At 37.3% G+C, this 26,261-nt stretch overlaps 1 protein-coding gene across 1 annotated transcript in view; it reads right to left on the bottom strand.

Annotated features, from left to right (window-relative positions):
* Positions 1-26,261, bottom strand: part of HDAC9 (histone deacetylase 9) — a 998,074-nt gene that overhangs the window by 240,949 nt on the left and 730,864 nt on the right. The window contains exon 18 of the mRNA XM_059933969.1: positions 12,139-12,246. Coding sequence (XP_059789952.1) covers positions 12,139-12,246 — 108 coding nt within the window. The remainder of the gene's footprint in view (positions 1-12,138; positions 12,247-26,261) is intronic.

Here is a 26,261-nt window from a genome sequence, read left to right as displayed (position 1 = left end):
AAGAATAAAAACCATATGATCATCTCAATAGATGCAGAGAAAGCTTTTGACAAAATTCAATACCCATTTATGATAAAAACTCTCCAGAAAATGCGCACAGAGGGAACCTAGCTCAACATAATAAAGGCCATATATGACAAACCCACAGCAAATATCATTCTCAATGGTGAAAAACTGAAAGCATTTCCTCAAAGATCAGGAACAAGACAAAGATGTCCACTCTTGCCACTCTTATTCAACATAGTTTGGAAGTCCTAGCCACAACAGTCAGAGAAGAAAAAGAAATAAAAGGAATCCAAATTGGAAAAGAAGAAGTAAAACTGTCACTGTTTGCAGATGACATGATACTATACATAAAAAATCCTGACTATGCCACCAAAAAACTACTAGAGTTCATCAATGAATTTGGTAAAGTTGCAGGATACAAAATGCACAGAAATCTCTTGCATTCCTATACACTAACAACAAAAAATCAGAAGGAGAAATTAAGGAAACAATCCCATTTATCATCGCAACAAAAAGAATAAAATACCTAGGAATAAACCTGCCTAAGGAGGCAAAAGACTTGTACTCATAAAACTATAAAACTGATGAAAGAAATCAAAGATGACATAAGCAGATGGAAAAATATACCATGTTATGGGATTGGAAGAATCAATATTGTGAAAATAACTATACTATCCAAAGCAATCTACACATTCAATGCAATCCCTACCTAACTACCAATGGCATTCTTCACGAAATTAGAACACAAAATTTTACAATTTGTATGGAAACACAAAAGACCCTGAATAGCCAAAGCAGTCTTGAGAAAGAAAAACGGAGCTGCAGGAATCAGGCTCCTGGACTTCAGACTATACTATAAAGCTACAGTAATCAAGACAGTATGGTACTGGCACAAAAACAGAAATATAGATCAATGGTACAGGATAGAAAGCCCAGAGATAAACCCACACACATATGGTCATGTAATTTATGACAAAGGAGGCAAGAATATACAATGGAGAAAAGACAGCCTCTTCAATAAGCGGTGCTGGGAAAACTGGACAGCAACATGTAAAAGAATGAAATTAGAACACTCCCTAACACCATACACAAAAATAAACTCAATGGATAAAAGACCTAAATGTAAGACCAAACACCGTAAAACTCTTAAGAGGAAAACACAGGAAAAACACTCTTTGACATAAACCACAGCGAGTTCTTTTTTGACCCACCTCCAACAGTAATGAAAATAAAAACAGAAATAAACAAATAGGACCTAATTAAACTTAAAAGCTTTTGCACAGCAAAGGAAACCATAAACAAGACGAAAAGACAACCCTCAAAATGAGTGAAAATATTTGCAAACGAAGCAATATCCATTGCTTTGAATTAATCTCCAAATATACAAAGAGCTCATGGAGCTGAATATCAAAAAAATAAACAACCCAATTAAAAAATGGGCGGAAGACCGAAACAGACATTTCACCAAAGAAGACAAACAGTTGGCCAAGAGGCAGATGAAAAGATGCTCAATAGCACTAATTATTAAAGAAATGCAAATCAAAACTACAATGAGGTCTCACCTCACACCAGTCAGAATGGCCATCATCAAAAAAGCTACAAACAATAAATGCTGGAGAGGGTGTGGAGAAAAGAGAACCCTTTTGCACTGTTGGTGGCAATGTAAATTGATACAGTCACTATGGAGAACAGTATGGAGGTTCCTTAAAAATCTAAAAGTAGAAGTACCATATGACCCAGCAATCCCACTACTGGACACGCACCCTGAGAAAACCATAATTCAAAAGGACATATGTACCCAAATGTTCACTGCAGCACTATTTACAATAGCCAGGACATGGAAACAACCTAAATGTCCAGTGACAAATGAATGAATAATGAAGATGTGGTACATATATACAATGGACTATTACTCAGCCATAAAAAGGAACGAAATTGGGTCATTTGTGGAGATGTGGATGGACCTAGAGTCTGTCACACAGAGTGAAGTAAGCCAGAAAGAGAAAACCAAATATCATATGTTAATGCATATATGTGGAATCTAGAAAAACGGTACAGATGAACCTATTTGCAGGGCAGGAATAGAGGCACAGATGTAGAGAATGGACATATGGACTCGGAGGGGGAAGGGAGGGTCAGACGAATTGGGAGATTAGGTTTGACAAAAATACACTGCCATGTGTAAACTAGATAGCTAGTGGGAACCTGCTGTATAGCACAGGGAGCTCAGCTCGGTGCTCTGTGATGACTTAGATGGGTGGGATGGGGGGGAGGGAGGTCCAAGAGGGAGGGGATATGGTTATACATATAGCTGATTCACTTCACTGTACTGCAGAAACTAACACAACATTGTAAAGCAATCATATTCCAATTTACAAAAATAAATAAAGTTATCATAAAATATTGGCGATAATACCTATGCTGCACATTATATCCTTATACTTTTATACCTAGGAGTTTGTACCTCTTAATCTCCTTCCCTGGTTTGGCTCCTGTCCCCACTGGTAAACACTAGTTTATTTTCTGTAACTGTGAGTCTGTTTCTGTTTTGTTACATTTACTTGTTTGATTTTTTTTAGATTCCAAAAACAAGTGAAAACATGTAGTATTTGTCTTTCTCTAACTTACTTCACTAAGCATGATACCCTCCAGCCCCATCCACATTGGTGCAAATGGCAAAATTTCATTCATTTTTATGGCTGAGTAATAGCCCATTGTTTATATATACCACATTTTCTTTATCCATTCATCTGTTGATGGACACTTAGGTTATTTCCATATCTTGGCTATTGTAAATAATGCTGCTGTGAACATGGGGTTCAATGTATCTTTTTGATTCAGTGTTTTTGCTTTTTTGGATATATACCCAGGAGTAGAACTGCTGGATCCTATGGTAGTTCTATTTTTAATTTTTTGAGGAACCTCCATACTGTTTTCCATAGTTGCTGTACCAATTTACATTCCCACCAACAGTGTACGTGGGTTCCCTCTTCTCCACATCCTCACCAACATTCATTATTTGTTGCCATTCTGACAGGTTTGAGGTGACATCTCACTGTGGTTTTAATTTGCATTTTCCCGATGATTTGTGATATTCAGCATATTTTCATGTAAGATTTGCAAACATTTAAAAATCTGAAAATGCCAAATACAGACAGAAGTGGAGAGCCCTGGAAATTCTTATGTGCTGCTGGTGGGGTTTGAAATTGGCACAATGACTTAGGTATTTGTTCTCTATATGTCACCTTTTTTTGTTCCTCAACTCCTCCATTACACTGTCTTCTTTTAAGTTAAATAGATATTCTCTAGTGTAGCATTTTAATTTCCTGGTCATTTCTTTTAACATATTTTTGACTTATTTTCTTGCCTGTTGTCCAGCGGATTATAATTAGCATCTTAACTTTTAACAATCTAGTTCAGACATGAGCCACATTTTAACAGTATCCAAAAACTTTTGTTTTGCTATTATATAGCTCCATTCCCAATCCCCTACTTCATGCTGCTACTGTTATACAAACTACATCTTTATACACTGATTTATGGTTATTGTTTTATGCAGTTGTCTTTTAAATCTGAGAGAAGAATAAGAGTTACAAACAAAAAATACAATTCTAGTATCAATTGTATTTATTTATGTAGTTACTTTTACAGATGCTCATTATTTCTTCATGTGAATTCATGTGCTTCTTTGCATCTCTCATAGTTTTATGTAGCAAACTGGGTATTTTAAGCAATATAATATGACAATTCTGGAAATCAGATTTTTACCACTCCCTAGGGTTTGTCATTGTTGTTTTGTTTGCTTGTTCATTCTTCTGAACTAATTCTATAAAGACTGTATTCTATGTTGAGTGTGGGACTGAAGTCTTTGTTTGCTTAATTCAGTGGCTGGTCAGTTAATAATCAGACAGAGATTTCCTTAAATGCCTGGAACCAACAGTCCCCAGCCTTTTATAAGGGGCCCTGCCCATGTGTGTTGGACACACTTTCAATACTGGGTCAGAGATCTCACAGCTCTTCCTTGGCAGCTCTTCCTTGGCCTTTACTTCTGGTTTCAGCAGAGCCTCAAAGTCAGCTTGAGATGAGACTTTAGGGCCTTTCAGTCTTTCCTGACTGTGGTGTGAACACAGCCCTGAGTATGCACACAGCCCTATCAGACACATGCCCTTCTAGATTCTGAGGAGTCTGATAGGGCTTGTCATAGCGCTTATGCACATCTCATTCCTCAATTTTTTCTGGAAGCTTTCAGTTAGTTTGTTGTTTTCTCTACTGTTGTCCACCACTTCAGGCAGCCGTAAGTTAACCAATTACCTTTAATTTTTTTCAACAAGTGCTTCTGAGGAAAAGGCTTTTCACTCTAAGTCCAGCCAAATAAAGACAACTTTGTAACTGAGAACTTGTACTGAAGGACCAGACAGGCCAAATAATGAAAATTTTCTGGGAATGAGGCTTTGAAGAAGCTTCAACCCCATTCTGCCATGTCTGGAGACTGCTAAATTACTGGTTTTCATTGGGAATAAGACTACTGGGGAACTGGAAAGGGTGAATTAAAACACCACAAAGTTCACTGTTCTCATGAAGATTTAGCCAGTTTTCTTCTGAATACATGCTTCCTGAGATGTTACAAGCTTTTGGTTAATTTCCTGGGTTTTTAAAATAATTAATTCTAATCCCGCGAAAAATGCCATTGGTAATTTGATAGGGATTGCACTGAATCTGTAGATTGCTTTGGGTAGTGTAGCCATTTTCACAATATTGATTCTTCCTATCCAAGAACATGGCAAATCTCTCCATCTGTTTGTGTTGTCTTTGATTTCTTTCATCAGTATCTTTAGTTTTCTGAGTACAGGTCGTTTTCCTCTTTAGGTAGGTTTATTTCTAGGTATTTTATTCTTTTTGTTGCAATGGTAAATGGAACTGTTTCCTTAATTTCTCTTTCTGACTTTTCATTTTAAGTGTATAGGAATGCAAGAGATTTCTGTGCATTAATTTTGTATCCTGCAACTTTACCAAATGCACTGATGAGCTCTACTAGTTTTGTGGTGGCATCTTTATGATTTTCTATGTACAATATCATGTCATCTGCAAACAGTGACAGTTTTACTTCTTCTTTTACAATTTGGATTCCTTTTCTTTTTCTTCTCTGCCATGACTAGGACTTCCAAAACTATGCTGAATAAGAGTGGTGAGAGTGGACATCTTTGTCTTGTTCCTGATCTTACAGGAAATGCTTTCAGTTTTTCACCATTGAGAATGATGCTTGCTACAGGTTTGTCACATACGACCTTTATTATGTTGAGGTAGGTTCCCTCTATGCCCACTTTCTGGAGAGCTTTTGTCATAAATGGGTGTTGAATTTTGTCAAAAGCTTTTTCTGCATCTATTGAGATGATCATATGGTTTTTATTCTTCAATTTGTTAGTGTGGTGTGTCACGCTGATTGACTTGCGTATACTGAACAATACTTGCATCCCTGGGATAAATCCCACTTGATCATGATGTATGATCTTTTTAATATGTTGTTGGATTCTGTTTGCTAGTATTTTGTTGAGGATTTTTGTGTCTATGTTCATCAGTGATATTGGTCTGTAATTTTCTTTTTTTTCCTATCAAATTACCAATGGCATTTTTCACAAAATTAGAACAAAAAAATTTTACAATTTGTATGGAAACACAAAAGACTCCGAATAGCCAAAGCAATCTTAAGAAAGAAAAATGGAGCTGGAGGAATCAGGCTCCCTGACTTCAGGCTATACTGCAAAGCTACAGTCATCAAGACACTATGGTTGATGGCACAAAAGAAGAAATATAAATCAATGGAACAGGATAGAAAGCCCAGAGATAAATCCACGCACCTATGGTAACCTAATCTATGACAAAGGAGGGAAGGATATACAATGGAGAAAAGACAATCTCTTCAATAAGTGGTGCTGGGAAAACTGGAGAGCTACATGTAAAAGAATGAAATTAGAACACTCCCTAACACCATACACAAAAATAAACTCAAAATGGATTAAAGACCTAAATGTAAGGCCAGACACTATAAAGCTCCTAGAGGAAAACATAGGCAGAACACCGTTTGACATAAATCACAGCAAGATCTTTTTTGACCCACCGCCTCGAGTAATGAAAATAAAAACAAAAATAAATGGGACCTAATTAAACTTAAAAGCTTTTGCACAGCAAAGGGAACCATAAACAAGAGGAAAAGATAATCCTCAGAATGCGAGAAAATATTTGCAAATGAAGCAACTGACAAGGGATTAAATCTCCAAAATATACAAACAGTTCATGCAGCTCCGTATAAAAAAAAAACAAGGGTTTCCCTGGTGGCGCAGGGGTTGAGAATCTGCCTGCCAATGCAGGGGACACGGGTTCGAGCCCTGGTCTGGGAAGATCCCACATGCTGCGGAGCAACTAGGCCCGTGAGCCACAACTACTGAGCCTGCGCGTCTGGAGCCTGTGCTCCGCAACAAGAGAGGCCGCGATAATGAGAGGCCCGCGCACCGCGATGAAGAGTGGCCCCCGCTTGCCACAACTAGAGAAAGCCCTCGCACAGAAACGAAGACCCAACACAACCAAAAATAAATAAATAAAATTTTAAAAAAAAACAAACAACCCAATTAAAAAATGGGCAGAAGACCTAAATAGACATTTCTCCAAAGAAGACATACAGATGGCCAACAAACACATGAAAAGATGCTCAACATCACTAATTATTAGAGAAATACAAATCAAAACTACAATGAGATATCACCTCACACCAGTCAGAATGGCCATCACCAAAAAATCTACAAACAATAAATGCTGGAGAGGGTGTGGAGAAAAGGGAACCCTCTTGCACTGTTGGTGGGAATGTAAATTGGTACAGCCACTATGGAGAACAGTATGGAGGTTTCTTAAAAAACTAAAAATAGAACTACCATATGACCCAACAATCCCACTCCTGGGCATATACCCGGAGAAAACAATAATTCAAAAGATACATGGCACCCCAATGTTCACTGCAGCAATATTTACAATAGCCAGGATATGGAAGCAACCTAAATATCCATCAACAGAGGAATGGATAAAGATGTGGTACATATACAATGGAATATTACTCAGCCATAAAAAGGAACGAAATTGGGTCATGTGTAGAGACGTGGATGGACCTAGAGACTGTCATACAGAGTGAATTAAGTCAGAAAAACAAATATCATATATTAATGCATATATGTGGAATCTAGAAAAATGGTATAGATGAACTTATTTGCAAAGCAGAAATAGAGACACGGACATAGAGAACAAACATATGGATACCAAGGGGGGAAGGGAGGTGGGAGGGATTGGGAGATTGGGATTGACATATATACACTACTATTTATAAAATAGATAACTAATGAGAACAGACTGTATAGCACAGGGAACTCTACTCAGTGCTCTGTGGTGACCTAAACGGGAAGGAAATCCGAGGAAGAGGGGGATACACGTATATGTGTGGCCGATTCACTTTGCTGTAGAGCAGAAACTAACACAACATTGTAAAGCAACTATACTCCAATAAAAGAATTTTAAAAATTAATTCTGATAAATTTTGCCAGTTTTGTCACTGATTTCATGGAGTGAAGAATTTTCAGAGGTTTAAATTTTTATTTTTGCTGATGTCATTGTGGCAAAATGACTTTGGAATTCTACCTTGCATTACTCTCTGAAATTTATTATGTTTCTATCCTAGGAGCTTACCATTTTACCCTTAGTTATGTCATAGTTCAAGAGTGTTCACAGCAGCACTGATCAAAAGAGCAAAAACCTGGAAACAACTATACTGTCCAACAGAAGAATGAATAAACAAATTATGATGTACAAGGAAAACAAATAAATCACAGCTATGTAAATAGGATATCCTCATAACATGATTTTAAGTTGGGGGAGAGGAATCTGAGGAATAACACACTCAATAAGATTCCATTTTTTATAAAGATCTACAACATATGGTTAACACTATTAAAGGGAAAGGAATAATTTAAAAATTACAACAGATTAATAATTACTCCTGGGTCAAAAGATAGGAATGAGATAAGTACTGAAAGAACTTTAATAGTGTTAGCACAGTACTATTTCTTTAGTTGGATGAAGGGCTCACATACAACCATATTATTATGATTTGTAAGTTATTAATGTAACTCATTTTTTTGTCTGTATTAAATGTTTTAGAGTAATAAAAAGTAAAGAATCTAGACTATTTTAAAAAGATAGCTTTAACCCCTTTTTTCTTACATATTTGTGCTACCTCTACAAGAAATTCCTTATAAAGTATTGAAAGAGAAGAGAGGATTGTGACACTTACAGGCTATGCCATTTATTAAACTGTGTGCAGGATCGTAAAAAGTTACTTGATGTCTCTGAGCTGCTATCCTATTGGTGGTACTTACTTTTGGTGGACGTTGTGAGAATAATGACAAATTACATGTAAACTGCCCAACCTATAGTAGATACTTAATGAATGGCAGGTATTATTAGCAACATGGTATCACAATATCCATTCAAACAGTAAAGAAATCCATACATTTTTCAGATAATCAGGTGGGAATTTTCTTGACAAAAATTTCCAGACAACTAAAGCAATTTTTACTTTTTTATGAAATTACAGCCTTGCCAAAATAGCATCAAAGGGCATTCTTACAGTAAAACTGGATAACTGTTGAATCATTTTTTTCCAGATATATTGAGGCATAACTGACAAATAAAAATTATATACTTTAAGGTGTACAACATGATATTTGGCACCATTTTTTGAACGAAATATTGAATATTTATAACTTGAAAAATGCTCATCTTTTAAAGATATTTCTATTTCTAGACATACTTCCTTAAATGACCTTTAGAACAATAAAACCATTTTGAGATAACTATTCTTCCAATTATAGTTTCCAATACAACAAACATGTCAGCATTTCCAGAATATTTATATTCCCTAGTTCTAGATTCTGAGAAATAGCCAACTTGGGTATTTGTAGGTTTGAGAAATTTCCACTTGCATGGGTTTTTTAAAGTATCTTATTAAAAACCTGGAAAACTTGGAAGTCCCCATAAATTCCACTGAACTCCACTGAGCATATCCATGCTGTGCAAAAAATACACCCACTTACTGCTGTAGTTTGCTGCACACGCTCAGTTTAAGCATCAACATGAGACCCACTCCCTGTGCCTGGATTATACCCCTAATTCCTTTAGCCCATTAGTATCTGCAGGTGAAGAAAGGACAGAACCTGTCAAAAGTTAGGGGAACAATCAGGATCAAGCTCAATATCAAAGAAAAATTCCAGGTAATGAAATTTGCCTTTGGCATTTTCCTTGTTTGGGCGCCCTTCTTATCTCCTAGGTCCCCATCCCCTACGAGTTTGGTGACCTCCCTCGAGCTATCTCGAACCTCTCAGTTCAGCACCCCATCCAGGCCCACCCTATTTGAAATAAAGCTCTTAATTCTTCTCTGATTTCCAAGCAAAATGAGTGCAGACTCACAAAATGCAGTCTTTCAATACGTCAATGTTGTTTCAAGTTATAGATTTACTGGGAGAAAGAAGTAGAACATGTGAGAACTGAATGTAGATGCAGAAAATGATCAACAAAACACTAAAGTTTTCTTTGTTCACATCTCTTATCAGAGGATAACTTACCAGTGTCCTCAGATAAGCTTCCCTATTTTCTTCCTAGATCTGAATGAAGTGACTCCACAGCCGTGAGTATTAATGCTCCTGGCCAGCAGGTGTACCTGCCCAGTCATACTGGAGTCTGGAACAGGTAGACACTGAGTAACATTTTTGGTTAGCTAGAGGTCCCTGAACATGGCTACCTACTGCAATTCTTGGCTATCTACAGTGGTATTCCCATAGGCCTCATCAAATTATTAGCAACAAAAGGATTCAGTCTCTGGGTCTGTCAGCACTAGTCCGTTTGTTATGATCCTGCCTGTCTTGGACTTTTACTTTGGGCTAACAATCAGAAAGATAAACCAGCTACACTGCCTGGAATATTCAGCAAAGGAAGGTGAAATCAGTTGTGGAATATCTACTATTGGGTATGTCATGGTGTATATAACTGATAACCAGATCCACGTCTCATTTGCAAATAGCTCAGAATGTCAAAACCAGGTACAACCTTCAACATTATCAATTCTACCCTACTGATTTTGTGGAACGAGATACTGAGGCCTAGAGATATTAAGTGATTTGCCACAAGTGACACAGCATTTAAGTGGCAGAGCGTGGATCAATGTTTCTTGATTTTTATGCTGGCTCTTTTTCCCTATTCTTCTCTTTTTTAATCATACTTGCTGATTTCTCAACCAAGGGGAGGAAAAGCATTTGTATGAATCCTTGATCGTAACATAAACAGCCAATGCTAGTTAGTACAGCTGGTGGTCAGCATGTCCATACTATGTATTGTTGACACTCTGTTTGTAGTTGGCTATTTTAAATGACTACCTCCTAAAAAATATAATTAGGTTTTTGTTCAACACTCTTCACACATACATTTGGCAATTCTGCACTCTGTGAGGTTAACAGCAATGATGATTTTGAGTGTAATATGTGGGCATTCTACTTGAGAAGGTTTCAGAATTACTGATTAAACTTCAACAAAATCAAAACAATTAGAAACTGTGAAATGCTAACAATCATTTTTGTTTTTTATTAAGTGGGTCTGTGCCAGCATAATCTTTTAAAAATTATAATATTGTGGCCTGGCTGTTGTCTGTCATTTGAATTCTTTTGAAAATAAGACTCTCAAATACTTCTTTAAAAATGTCAATTGATTCTAGTGCTACAAGTGACATATTCAAACAAGAAGAATTATTCCTCAAGTGCTACTGGGAGAGAGCCAAAACCTCTCCATAAGGCTGATTCCTTTCTTCTTTTCAATAGCTCGTTATCAAAGGTAAAGACTGAGTATTAAGCACCACATTAATGGCCTAAGAAATCTCCTGAGATGAGCAATTAATATCCTAATGCTGATCATGTCAACTTAACATGAGGCGCATATATATATATATATATATATATTTTTTTTTTTTTTAAATATAGCCCACCTTATCATAATGCTATTTCTGTCGGTTTTGACTTAAAGAGTTAGAGCAAAGACTTCTGGGGCAGACAATGCATTGTAAAGTGCACATTCCTACCCTGCATTTTTAATCACAAGTGAAATAGTCAGGTGTAATTGAATAAAAATTCATTAGGCATAAAGAAAAATAATCCTAATTAGATTTTATTTTAGATGAACAAAACTCACAGTGCCTATATTGTTGGTTACAATATATTTCCCCTAAGCCCCACAACTGCTAAAAATACCAAATCAATCACTGCCCAGATTTCATTATGAAGTGTGTGAACCAGTGCATTAAAAAGCTATGTTAGCACCAAAAAAGTTTATTGGGGCAACTGCATTCAAGATGCACATGGTATACCTTTAAATAGCACTGTTAAAATACCAAATAAAATGTCAACGTCTGTCAGGTCTCTGGCTTTTATAAATTGTTTAGACTGGGAAACGTTGGGGTTTGGACATTGTTCTTTTCACATGATGTAGAAAAGAAGAGACCGTAGAAAGAAAAGAACAATAAAGCGTAGTTCATTTCTGAAGTTCTTTCATGGAAAAACATACTCTGGATCATTACCCTTCTAGTCAACAATTTCCTTCTTCCTCCCAATCCTTCCCATCTGATATTTACCTTTCTCCCCACCCCCAACCCCTTCTCTCTGGGTGGTATTCTGAGCTTATACACAGTACTCAGTAATCATATGTTTTATGTCGCTTCAAAAGAGAATCCCAGGAGGGCATGACTGGTATGTATATACTGGGTATTTTTAACCTGGACCATAGCTTTACTCACCATTTCTATGCTCTTAAAAATACACCAGAGTGCCCTAACCGCAGAGTTTCCCCAAGGAGAGGAAGGCCCTGGGAGCACGATCAGCTACTACCTACCTACACACTAGTTATTATCACACCTTAGTGGCCATCTCTTTGCCCTCTTCCCTCCGCCCCTTTCCTTTTATTACCACACCACACTCCCCACAATTCCCAAACAACAACATCTCTGTTTCAGCGTCTCCTCTGGATTTCCCACACTTAATGCAATCCAGACCTCACCTTCAGCTCTCCTGAGGCCACTTTGGAAGCCAGCTCGATGACACAGCCAACAGCCATGCGTGCAGCACCGGACGAGTGCAGCTCATTCCAAATGGTGTCACTGTCCACCTGAGCAAACAGTGAGCAGAGCCCGCAGAAGAGAGAGGGAGAGAAGGAGAAGGAGTAGATGAAAGAGGGAGAGGGGAGGAAGGTTCAGGAGAGGGGAGAGAGAGAGAAAGCAAATTTGTGAGGAAGGGCTGGCACAGTAACAGCCTATGTACAATAACATTAGTCTTCCGTCTTGGCCAGCTGAAAAGGCCTTCTGCACACGGCTTTGCTTATACTTTTTCTCTACACTGACTTTTCCAATGGAAACACATTCCTGCCATGCCTCACTGCCGTTCCCTGTTTAGATTTCTCATTACAAACAGCATTACATAGGCCAGATCTGGCGTAGCTACAGGCTTGCTAGAAACCAGGCCCCAGTAGTAGATAGAGTGAAAGCTAAGAGCACTCAGCTATACATAAAAATCGGATTTGCAAGTGCTAGAGGGGGAAAATTCAAATACCTTTCTGGCTGCAGGTTTACGGGTAGCCAAAAACAATTATTAGGCAGGTAGCAGTAGCAGTCAGTGAGGAGGAAGGAGCAACCGCAGTTCAGGTTCTCCAACTAAATGGAGGGAGTATGTGGTCCTCACACTTAAAATATTCTCAACACTCAACTGCAAGGAGAGATTTGACTTTCAAAGTAGAAGCTTAACATTTAGTACAGTTTGGCAGCTAGACTTAGTGCAAACTAGTATTATTAAAATTAGATAGGCCATTAAAATATATGGCTGCTCCTATACTAGAGAACATTATTATCAAAACAAAGCATGAACCAATATTTTGGATTTACCTTTATAAAATGCTGTTTACTCTTTTTTGTGGACGCACTAAGAGAACATTTACAACAAGGACAAGAAAAGTGCAATAGTAGTGGTTTATAATTGTCATATATGTTACATATTTTTAATGTATAAATATGTCATAATATAAAAAAATAACAGTATCAAGCTGTAGAAGTCTCTTATTTTAGGACACAGTTGGAGCACTGGGAAATGCAATAAAGAAATTTGTGACTGTGCAAATATCAAGACTTCTCAAATGGCTCAAAGAAGGGAACTCTGACACAAAATACAGAATTTTTTTAAAAAGAAGAACTAAATTGAAGAGGCCTAATGACAGGGAACAAACACAATAAATAATAACTCATTCACAATGCACTAAGCAGTTTCCTAAGCATTTTCACATGCTTTTTCTCATGACAGCCTTAACAACTTAAATTCTGTTAAGAACAATGAGTAAATACATAATAAATGAGAACACTAAATAAATAAATAGAATATTAAGATTCTCTCAACAACAGCAAAGTGGTAAAGAGAGAAGATTCTGGAATTAAACTGTCCAGGTGAAATTATGACTTCACCACTAAAAGGTGAATGACAATGGGCAAACAATTAATTAACAACTCTGTGCTTTCTCTTACCAATGAAATAGCAGCTTTTTAAAGTGCCATCTGCATATGAGGTTGGGGAGGATTAAATGAGTACGTGATATGCAACTGTTAGCTACTAGTATTTCAGCTATTACACTCATTTTTGTAATGCCTAACACATAGTTGAGGCCTAATAAGTGGTTATTGAACGAACATACTGTGGCTTAGAGAGGCTACCCAGCAGGTCTGAGGACCCTCACACAGAGCTCTGACCCTGACAACACATGCCTTTCTACCATACTCCTGAAATAACACTTACTTTCTAAGAACATTCAGCCTATGTCATAGTCAACACCATCATGGTCAACACTATCAACTAAAAAGTAAAGGAATCATCAAATGAACCTTAGAACCTAATCATTTACCCTCTAAATTGAGAGTTTTATTTTTTTACTAAACCACTGTAAGTAAGTAGTTATTTGAGCTTCATGAGGATACAGCCTTCAGGAAAATGGTTGTTCAAGCTAAAAAATAAAAAACATTTACATTGTGTTGGATACTTTTAAACCAATTTTCAACCATTACATAGCTACAGGTGCCATAGAAAGTCCTCATTCTTCAGATTTAAAATTATTGGGGCTGCAAGCAAACATAAAACAAATCAATAAACCCCAAAAGAAAACTAGAAGCTGGTTCTTTGAGAAGAAAAACAAAATTGATAAACCATTAGACAGACTCATCAAGAAAAGAAGGGAGAGAACTCAAATCAATAAAATTAGAAATGCTAACGGAGAAGTTACAACTGACATCACAGAAATACAAAGCATCATAAGGCACTACTACAAACAACTATACACCAATAAAATGGACAACCTAGAAGAAACGCACAAATTCTTAGAAAGGTACAACCTTCCAAGACTGAACCAGGAAGAAAGACAATATGAAAAGACCAATCACGAGTACTGAAATTGAAACTATGATTTTAAAACTTCCAATAAACAGAAGTCCAGAACCAGATGACTTCACAGGAGAAGTCTATCAAACATTTAGAGAAGAGTTAACACCTATCCTCCTGACACTCTTCCAAAAAAATTGCAGAGGAAAGAACACTGCCAACCTCATTCTATGAGGCCACCATCACCTGGATACCAAAACCATACAAAGATATCATAAAAAAAAAAACTACAGGCCAATATCACTGATGAACATAGATGTAAAAATCCTCAACAAATTACTAGCAAACAGAATCCAACAACACATTAAAAGGATAATAAACCACGATCAAGTGGGATTTATCGCAGGGATGCAAGGATTCTTCCATATATGCAAATCAATCAATGTGATACACCACATTAACAAACTGAAGAATAAAAACAATATGGTCATCTCAACAGATGCAAAAAAAGCTTTTGACAAAATTCAACACCCATTTATGATAAAAACTCTCCAGAAAGTGGGATTAGAGGGAACCTACCTCAACATAATAAAGGCCATATACAACAAACCCACAGCAAATAACATTCTCAATAGTGAAAAACTGAAAGCATTTCCTCTAAGACCAGGAATAAGACAAGGATATCCACTCTCACCACTATTACTCAACATAGATTTGGAAGTCCTAGCTATGGCACAGAGAAGAAGAAGAAATAAAAGGAATCCAAATTGGAAAAGAAGAAGTAAAACTGTCACAGTTTGCAGATGACATGATACTATACATAGAAAATCCTAACGATGTTGCCAGAAAACTACTAGAGCTCATCAATGAATCTGGTAAAGTTGCAGGATACAAAATTAATACACAAAAATCTCTTGCATTCCTACACACTAACAATGAAAGATCAGAAAGAGAAAACAAGGAAACAATCCCAGTTACCATTACATCAAAGAGAATAAAATACCTAGGAATAAACCTATCTAAGGAGAAAGAAGACCTGTACTCAGTAAACTATAAGACACTGATGAAAGAAATAAAAGATGACACAGACAGATGGAAAGATATACCATATTCTTGGATTGGAAGAATCAATATTGTCAAAATGACTAAACTGCTCAAATCAATCTACAGATTCAATGTAATCCCTATCAAATTACCAATGGCATTTTCCCCAGAATTGGAACAAAAAATTTTACAATTTGTATGGAAACACAAAAGACCTTGAATAGCTAAAGCAATCTTGAGAAAGAAAAATGAAGCTGGAGGCATCAGGCTCCCTGACTTCAGGCTATACTACAAAGCTATGGTCATCAAAACTGTTTGGTACTGGCACAAAACAGAAATATAGATCAGTGGAACAGGATAGAAAGCCCAGAGATAAACCCACACACCTATGGTCACCTAATCTATGACAAAGGAGGCAAGACTATACAATAGAGAAAAGACAATCTCTTCAGTAAGTGGTGCTGGGAAAACTGGACAGTGACATGTAAAAGAATGAAATCAGAACACTCCCTAACACCATATACAAAAATAAACTCAAAATGGATTAATGACCTAAATGTAAGGCCAGACACTATAATACTCCTAGAGGAAAACATAGGCAGAACAGTGTTTCACATAAATTTCAGCAAGATCTTTTTTGATCCACCCCCAGAAGTAATGAAAATAAAAATAAACAAATGGGATCTAAAAACTTAAAAACTTTTGCACAGCAAAGTAAACCATAAACAAAACAAAAAGATAGTCCTCAGAATGGAAGAAAATATTTGCAAATGAAGTGATGGACAAGGGATTAATCTCCAAAATATACAAACAGCTCATGCAGCTCAATATCAAAAAAAAAAACAACAAACAACCCAATCAAAAAATGGGTGTAAGGTCTAAATAGACATTTCTCCAAAGAAGACAGACAGATGGCCAAGAGGCAAATAAAATGATGCTCAACATCACTAATTATTAGAGAAATGCAAATCAAAACTGCAGTGAGGTATCACCTCACACCGGTCAGAAAAAGAAATAAAAGGAATCCAAATTGGAGAAAAAGAAGTAAAGCTGTCACTGTTTGCAGATGACATGATACTATACATAGAGAATCCTAAAGATGCTAGCAGAAAACTACTAGAGCTAATCAATGAATATGGTAAAGTAGAAGGATACAAAATTCATGCACAGAAATCTCTTGCATTCCTACACACTAATGATGAAAAATCTGACAGAGAAATTAAGGAAACACTCCCATTTACCACTGCAACAAAAAGAATAAAATCCCTAGGAATAAACCTACCTAAGAAGACAAAAGACCTGTATGCAGAAAACTATAAGACACTGATGAAAGAAATTAAGAATGATACAAACAGATGGAGAGATATACCATGTTTTTGGATCAGAAGAATCAACACTGTGAAAATGACTATACTACCCAAAGCAATCTACAGATTCAGTGTATTCCCTATCAAACTACCAATGGCATTTTTCACAGAACTAGAACAAAAAATTTCACAATTTGTATGGAAACACAAAAGACCCCAAATAGCCAAAGCAATCTTGAGAAAGAAAAACGGAGCTAGAGGAATCAGGCTCCCGGACTTCAGACGATACTACAAAGCTACAGTAATCAAGACAGTATGGTACTGGCACAAAAACAGAAATATAGATCAATGGAACAGGATAGAAATAAACCCAGAGATAAACCCATGCACATATGGTCACCTTATCTTTGATAAAGGAGGCAAGAATATACAATGGAGAAAAGACAGCCTCTTCAATAAGTGGTGCCGGGAAAACTGGACAGCTACATGTAAAAGAATGAAATTACGACACTCCCTAACACCATACACTAGAAAAACCTCAAAATGAATTAAAGATCTAAATGTAAGGCCAGACACCATAAAACTCTTAGAGGAAAACACAGGCAGAACACTTAGCAAGAAGATCCTTTTTGACCCACTCCTAGAGAAATGGAAATAAAAACAAAAATAAACAAATGGGACCTAATGAAACTTAAAAGCTTTTGCACAGCAAAGGAAAACATAAAGAAGATGAAAGAAACCTCTCAGAATGGGAGAAAATATTTGCAAATGAAGCAACTGACAAGGGATTAATCTCCAAAATTAACAAGCAGCTCATGCAGCTGAATATCAAAAAAAACCAAACAACCCAATCCAAAAATAGGCAGAAGACCTAAATAGACATTTCTCCAAAGAAGATATACTGATTGCCAAAAAACACATGAAAGGATGCTCAACATCACTAATCATTAGAGAAATGGAAATCAAAACCACAATTAGGTATCACTTCACACCAGTCAGAATGACCATCATCAAAAATCTACAAACAATAAATGCTGGAGTGGGTGTGGAGAAAAGGGAACCCTCTTGCACTGTTGGTGGGAATGTAAACTGATACAGCCACTATGGAGAACAGTATGGAGGTTCCTTAAAAAACTACAAATAGAACTACCATACGACCCAGCAATCCCACCACTGGGCATATACCCTGAAAAAAACCGTAATTCAAAATACACATGCACCACAATGTTCTTTGCAGCTCTATTTACAATAGCCAGGACATGGAAGCAACCTAAGTGTCCATCAACAGATGAATGGATAAAGAAGATGTGGCACATATATACAATGGAATATTACTCAGCCATAAAAAGAAATGAAATTGAGTTATTTGTAGTGAGGTGGATGGACCTCGAGTCTGTCATATAGAGTGCAGTAAGTCAGAAAGAGAAAAACAAATACCGTATGCTAACACATATATATGGAATCTAAAAAAAAAGAAAACGGTTCTGAAGAACCTAGGGGCAGGACAGAAATAAAGACGAAGACGTAGAGAATGGACTTGAGGACAGGGGGAGGGGGAAAGGGAAGGTGGGAAGAAGTGAGAGAGTGGCATGGACATATATACACTATCAAATGTAAAACAGACAGCTAGTGGGAAGCAGCCGCATAGCACAGGGAGATCAGCTCGGTGCTTTGTGATGACCTATAGGGGTGGGATGGGGAAGGTGGGAGGGAGGCTCAAGAGGGAAGGGATATATGTATACATATAGGTGATTCACTTTGTTGTACAGCAGAAACTAACACAACATTGTAAAGCAATTATAATCCAATAAAGATGTAAAAAAAAAATAAGGATATGGTTATTGATTAGTACCAGGCACACAGATGCTCAATGGATGCTTGAAGTTTTGACCACATCCAAAATTTAGGCTTATCCCTAAACAGGTTCTATTTAGAAATCTATGGGATTTATCATTCATTTGTTTGCTTGTATTTAAACATAAAAAACATTTCTGTAAATACTACTTTAACCTATATTTTATGTACATTTAACTTATAACTAAGTGGTAATAGTGGTAAGTTTTGTAGATATAACCTATTCATAAATGAGTAATTGTATTTAATTCTGAATGTATGAACAAGGTTTTCTTAGCTTGAGCTGCCACAACAAAATACATACACTGGGTAGCTTAAACAACAGAAATTTATTTCTTACAGTTCTGGAGGCTAGAAATCCAAGACAAAGGTGCCAGCCAATCTAATGTCTGGTTTATTTCTCTTCCAAGCTTGCAGATGGTTGCCTTCTCACTATGCCCTGACAGGGCCTTTCCTCAGTGAGTGCACATGGAGAGAGCCTGATCTCTCTCTTCTTCTTAGGATGGCACCAACCCTACTGAATTAGAACCCCACCCTTATGACCTCATTTAACCTTAATTGCCTCCTAAAAACCCTATCAAATTCAATCACATAAGGGTTAGGGCTTCAACATATTCATTTTGGGGGAACACAATTCAGCCTATAGCAAGGTTACATCCCCAAAGCTTGTTTATAAGTCAATTTATAAGCATATTTCCCTAAGACATTGTGTTCCAAATCGTGTTTCAGGGACATCAGCTGCCAAAATTAGCTACCAAAACCTATCCACATGTATTTGGCATATTATAGTTTAACAAGAGTTCCAATGGTAAAAAAGGATGCATGACCCATGAACTCTCCCTACATAATCCCTGCCATTAGAAGAGATGTCCAAATCCACTTCCGGCCATTCTCAATGGCAAAAAGTTATTTCTTCTCCCCCTATGTCCCTCTTATTGGTTGGAGAGATTGCCAAGAACCTTTCCCTATATTTGTGATAGTGTCAAGAAGATCTCCTTCATATGAGAGCTGATTTCAACTGTGCAAGACTTCCTGACAGTAGGAAAAAACTCTAGGTAAGAAAGGATGGTTGACTCCATCAAATGATGGTGGTTCCTGGCATGGAATGGGATATTGAGTGGCTGGACAGGAAAGGAAAAGAACAAGAAAAACTCACCTCAGGTGGATATACATAAACAGGATTAAGGAGCTGAGCTGGCAATACAGTAATGGTGGAAGTAGAGACCAGAAGGGCTTAGAACTGTAAGACGACAGGTGCTCTAGCATTTGGAAGTTGAAGGTAGAGCTATCAGAAAAGTGGCATAGAGTTGGCTCTGGACACGTAAAATAATGTAAATTATAATAGATTAGGCCAGCAAAGGGGAAAGAAATGGCAGTGGAGCAGAAAGCAATCCTGCTGACCACACTAGCTGGTTACTAAGATCTTGCTAAAGTTCTTAAGGGATGCAAGGCAAATTTTTAAAACCAGAACTATTATAATCTGAAAAAAATCAATGTGTTTTATCTTTGTTTTTTCCATGCACCACATTTACTTCCCCTTGGTCTGCCCACCAATTCATTCTTCTGCCTGACGTGTGTGTGTGTGCGTGTACAAATACACACACACACACGTACATGTGCATTATTTTTTTTAATTTAATTTTTTTTATACAGCAGGTTCTTAGTATCTCTTTTATACATATTACATGTGCATTATTATGGGGCAGTGGTACATGAGATCAAAGGGAGATTAGGATTGATATAAAAGAAATATAAAGAAATTGACATTCAAAACAAAGATTTTTCATAAATACACATAAAAATCCAGATTTTGTGGTAAAAGAAGATTTTTTTTCCAAACTCCTTTACATATTAAAAACTAAGCTTGGTGCTCTCGGATTATAATCCTATGTTAGCGATAGCATCAAGACAATGCTATCACTGCTTCTCTGAATGATAGTTCAGAGAAGAGACTCTTTCTACCTGTGACACCCAGGCAGAGGGCTTGCTGACCTAGGCTATAGATAGGATATGGTGACAGGAAGAAAAAGCTGGAAGCCATCCTTTATGGTGATGAGATATTGGAGAAAGGCAAACTGAAGAGTTGTGACAGAAGCAGGGGAGGTAAAGAATGATAAGTGAGCACATCTCAGAGAGAGGAAAATGTGTTAGGTAAATTGACAAGATAATAAGTAAATCTTTGGTGTCATTTACACTTAGGAGTTTTGTAGTCCATGTCTATACCAAAGTGTGGGCACCACATTAAAAAGGCTAAGGAGTAGTGTGAAAAGTAAATGGAAGTTCAGACTGAAGCATTCCTAAGATGCTCTTGGGTCCTGTGTGGTAGGAATGGAAGCCTCAAGTTCCCACAGTCTTCCAAGTGTATGCTATGGGAGAGCCCCTGAAACAGAGTAACTATGGATGGAGTCAAATGAAGTCCACAGCAGAAGCTCAGGAAGATCCCAGCACAGGGAGAGCCGAGGTGAGGCTGTTGGAGCCTGCAAACCCCACCAAGCTCCATTTCGTAGTGAAATCAGAAACCAGGAGAAATTCAGCTGCTGACCTCAGTTTTAAATGCTGGGAAATCAGCAACAATCAGGTAGATTAAGGAGGTTGCCATGGAAACCTGAATATCCAGAGGACAGTGAGTATCCAAGGACCCCATCAGGTCTCTCTCTCTCCCTCAGACACCCAAATGCCACCTTGAGAGAGGAAGCTGAGAGACAGAGCAATTACCTAAAGAGACTGCGTCTAATAATAAGTTGATCATGAAGAGACAGAATTTTAAAACTGAAAGGAGGCTATTCCAACTCAAAGAGACTGATATATTACTAATTGTAGAGAAGATCAGCATAATTAGGAGAAAAAAGAAAGAGCCTATTTATCACATATATGAGTAAGCACGGATCATTCTGTGTCCCATTTTGAAGGTCAGGAATGTACTCTGTTGAATGACAGGGAAAAGAGTCTAGCCAGGATCCTGGGCAGAATTCTCCAAGGATATGCTGCATATATGGCTGGTGGTGTATAATAGTATTTTAGAATTAACGTAGCAATATGCAACTTATTGCCCCCCTCAGAATTCACCTGGAATGTGCACCAAGCTTTTCCTCATGTACTATTCTAAAAAACAATATGCTTTCAACTTTCAAATATTTCTGACAATGTAACTAGTGCACAAAACATGAAGGCAGCTTTAGTAGTCTGCTGAGTAACTGTCCACAGAGGTCTTATTTTACTGCCAGAATTAAAATCTTTCAATCTGGAAACAGTTCCCCAAAAGTTCAAATCACTTTATAAATATGTAGGAGGGTCTGGACCTAATATGTGTCCAAAACTGAGGTTCAGAAACATTAGCTGAAGGTGTCCCACAAAAAAAGTCTTTCTGTGTGAGAAACTGAGCAAATGTGGGGAGATAAGGTGGTAATATGCTTTAGGGTAGAGAATCATACAAGCTTGGCCCATAAGGAAGATTAGTTAAAAGAGGAAGAGACACAATTCTGAAGACAGTACAGAATCTGGCACTGAGATCCTCCTACCCCTTACTCCCAGCCACTCATGTCTATTTAGCAGGGTAGAAAAGGGTAAAGTGATAGAGAAAGCTGTAAGGAAAAACTGAAATAGGCAATACATTTTAAATTCTGTAAAAAAAAATGAGATTGAAGTAAAACACTTTGGTATCAACTTGGAAAATTATAATGTTAAAAGAGGGTAATATGCACATTCTCCACTTCATTATGGACCTCAGAAAATCCAGAGCAACTAGCAATGTGAAAACCTCAGAATAATCAGCAGAGGCCAACAGACCTCACTGATTAAAAAAAAAAAAGAAAGAAAGAAAGAAAAGAAAAGAACATGATATGGGGGGAAAATCAGCAATTCAGAAGTAGACAGTGATTATTCATATTAGCCATTTCTGAAGCTCCTAAAATAATTAGGAAGGTGCTCTCTCTAAGGAGACACGTAGGAAGTGTAGTAGGAGGGAGAGTAAGGGCCAAAAAAAGCACAAGTTACCCACCTCTTTATAAAAATGTAGCCACTAGATAACACTATACACATCTGAAAGAAGAACATCATGTTGTAATCTGTCTCAGTAGTAGTGAAAAAGGATGAGGGGTGATAAGAAGGACTGCTGACTCAAACATGACTTATAGAACAGGAATGGTAGAAATGTGATCTCATTCACTTGAAGTCAAAGCAGAACGCAATTCAGGAAATATACAGAGAAAGCAATAGAAAACTAATATGGACATTTCATGTTTTCAGTTTTATTATTCTTATTTATTCCCTTACTCTACAAAGTTCTGGTCTTTATTATTTATAAATAATAATGACAACAATAATAAGAGTTGTCATCTCATAGAGTACTTATTAAGATCTAGCCACTGTGAAAAGCTCTTTGCCTGTATTAACTCATACAATCCTCACAACAACTACTGACATAGATGCTATTATTAAGCAGTTTTGTATATGAAATTCAGAGAGGTTATTCAGCTAGTAATTAGTGGAGCAGGAATGAGAAGCCAGAAAAAAAGAGGATAAACTCTTAACTCATATTGATTTTTATGCTAGTCAAATCAAAATCTAAAAACTAAATAAATAATAAGTTTAAAAAAAACAGATATCATATTTGTAGAATTAAAGATTTTCCTAATGAAGTAAATCAGCTAAGACCTACATGAATGTTTTATCTTTAAAGGTATTGAACTTCTATCATGTAAAGTTGCTAAAATATTCAAGAAATTTAAATACCCCAAGTTGTATTTGGAATAGCTGGGCTTTTCCTGAGTCTTGTGATTTGCTTGCCATTTTTCTGAAGCAGTGTCCCAATGGGGATGGTTTTGCCCCCCCATGGGCCATTTGGTGGTTTCTGGAGACATTTTTGGTTGTCAAAAATGAGGGGGCAGGTGTGCTTCTGGCGTCTGCTGGGTAGAAATCAGGAATTCTGCTAAACATCTTACAGTGCAACAGGACAGTACAACAAAGAATTATCTGGCCAAAATGTCAATAATGCTAAAGTTGAGAAATCCTGCCCTAGAAACATTGAGAACCTTATAAACAACAGTGTTGTTTTCTTCATATTGGCTTCTAGAAATCTCAAAGCCAAATCTGTGGTCCTTCTCTAGTAAAAGCAGTAGATACCATGGTGCACACTTTATATGCTAACCTCATTCCTGGTTCATGGTATTTTCACCTTTGAATGATTACCACACCTACTTTAAAACACACACACACACACACACACACACACACACACACACAGAGTTCATGTTTGTTTGTTTTAAAAGCTGCTTCAAATCTTTTATGAAATATGGCAGGAATAAAAGGAAAAGAAAGGAAGGGAGGAAGGAAGGAGGGATGGAGGGAGGAAGGGAAGGAAGAAAGGACAAGCAAAATGAGAAAGCAGAGACAAAGCTCAGAGACAACAGAGAAGGATAGGTGAGAGAGGGAACAGGGAGGTAAACACTTTATATTCTCACTGTTACTTTCTAAAGTTGTGCTTTGTCTCTTGCTTTTTTATTTGGAATACAACCAAGAATAATTTTTATCAATGTTATCCTTTTCCTGAATTTACCCAAATAATTCTGTCCACCGAATAGAATCAACACTAATATAAACTTATTTTTAAGGATTGTTCTGCTCTTTTCAGTTTCTTAAGTTTCACAAATGTTAGTGACAGAGCCAGTAAAAACTTTTCACAGTTCTTCCCATTCTTTTGCTCCAATTTCAACTTATCTTTCCTTAATATATCAGAGAAAGAGACTGCAATTTCTTTAAAGATTTCAAAACGTAAATAATTATACAATATCAGTGGCAAAATAAAACATCAAGGGATATCATGTGATTATTGGCATCTATACCAAAAATAAGAAAGGGAGGGAGGGAGGGAGGGAGGGAGGAAGGAAGGAAGGAAGGAAGGGAAAGAAAGGGACAATTTCTACTTGTTAAAAGCCAGATCCTTGATGAATGGTTGTCATAAGGATGCTGGGTTTGTCCCTGCACATATGGCAGGATGGGAGTACACAGATAGCCTGAGGCCTTTGAGAGACCATGATTCATTTTGTTGAGTACACATATGGAAGTGCTGTTTCCGAGTATATCCACCCTTCCAAATGTTCACTTCCTTTGGAATAGATTCTGAGCATCTGAGAACTAGGTATAACATTTCAAAAACCACTGTTTTAACAGTTTCTTTATGTCACTGTTAATTAGAAACATGAATTAAAATGACCAAAACTCCACAGTTAGGATTTTCCAAGAAATGAAGATGTTTCCTGAGTGTCCTGCCTTATTCAGAAGTCTCTGTGCTTCTGCAAACCTTTTGGATAAGCACCTAATGGCTTTCAGTTTTTTCCTTTTCTTTCTTTTTTTTATTGTTTGCTCTGAGAATGGCCATATAAAAATGGACATTAAAATAAAAGCGACACATAGTTCACCAAATAATCAGAGTCCCAAGTAAGTGAATTATCCATAGATAGATCTGTCACTGGATAATATACACTGTCATGTAACTTATGATTTTAAAAATAGCAATAACAGCAGCAATTTTTTTCCCTAAAATACTTTCTCAGATCTGCAGCATGTATAATTTAAATATTAACTAGGGTATAAAGAATTTTCTTGGTGTTAAAGGAAGGGATTGATGGCCAATATATAGATAAGTCGAGTCCATAAACAAAGTACCAAAAATGAGCCTGGAGGGCTTCCCTGGTGGCGCAGTGGTTGAGAATCTGCCTGCCAATGCAGGGGACATGGGTTCGAGCCCTGGTCTGGGAAGATCCCACATGCCGCGGAGCAACTGGGCCTGTGAGCCACAACTACTGAGCCTGCGCATCTGGAGCCTGTGCTCCGCAACGAGAGGCCGCGACAGTGAGAGGCCCGTGCACCGCGATGAAGAGTGGCCCCCGCTCCCGCTCACCGCAACTAGAGAAGGCCCTCGCACAGAAACGAAGACCCAACACAGCCAAAAATAAATATAAATAAATAAAAATTTAAAAAAAAATGAGCCTGGAGAAACTTGCATACAGAAGTGATGCAGAGTAGGACTATAGCAGTAGCTATATATTCTAATGACTCCCAGGGCCAGACTGGTAATGTAGACATAACATAATATACGGTAAATGCGGAAAAGGTGGGAGGGTCAGGTACAATTTTTCAATCTTAAATACTGACAAGAATTCACTTAAAAAAATTCACAGCCAGGCCAAAAGAAACCTATTAGTGTGCTGAATTTGGCTACTGGGCTGCCAGTACATAACTCCTGCTGTCCAGGGTGACTTATGTTTTACACAGTTTGAAATTTCTAAGGCAGCAAAGGCAAAAATGTATCTCCAAGGAACTAGCTGGGTTATTTCTTGTGCACAAAGATCATGGCCTAACTCAAGGAGATTTCTTAGGGTGGGGCAGTTGGAGACTATACTACACCTGGTGTGTTTATAAAGGACTCTCGCCTCTGCCTGAGAAAAAGACTAGAGTTCGGATGCTCAGGTTAACACTTGAAGTAAATGTTCAAAATATTCACAGCACTACGGAAGAGTTTTATTGCACTATTAAATTTTGTTATTTGAGCAATGTTTCATGGTGAAAG

Source organism: Balaenoptera ricei, chromosome 9 (genome assembly GCF_028023285.1).
Source record: "Balaenoptera ricei isolate mBalRic1 chromosome 9, mBalRic1.hap2, whole genome shotgun sequence".
NCBI lineage: Eukaryota > Metazoa > Chordata > Mammalia > Artiodactyla > Balaenopteridae > Balaenoptera > Balaenoptera ricei.
The sequence above is the reverse complement of the archived record's forward strand: the minus strand, read 5'-3'. Positions and strand labels throughout refer to the sequence as shown.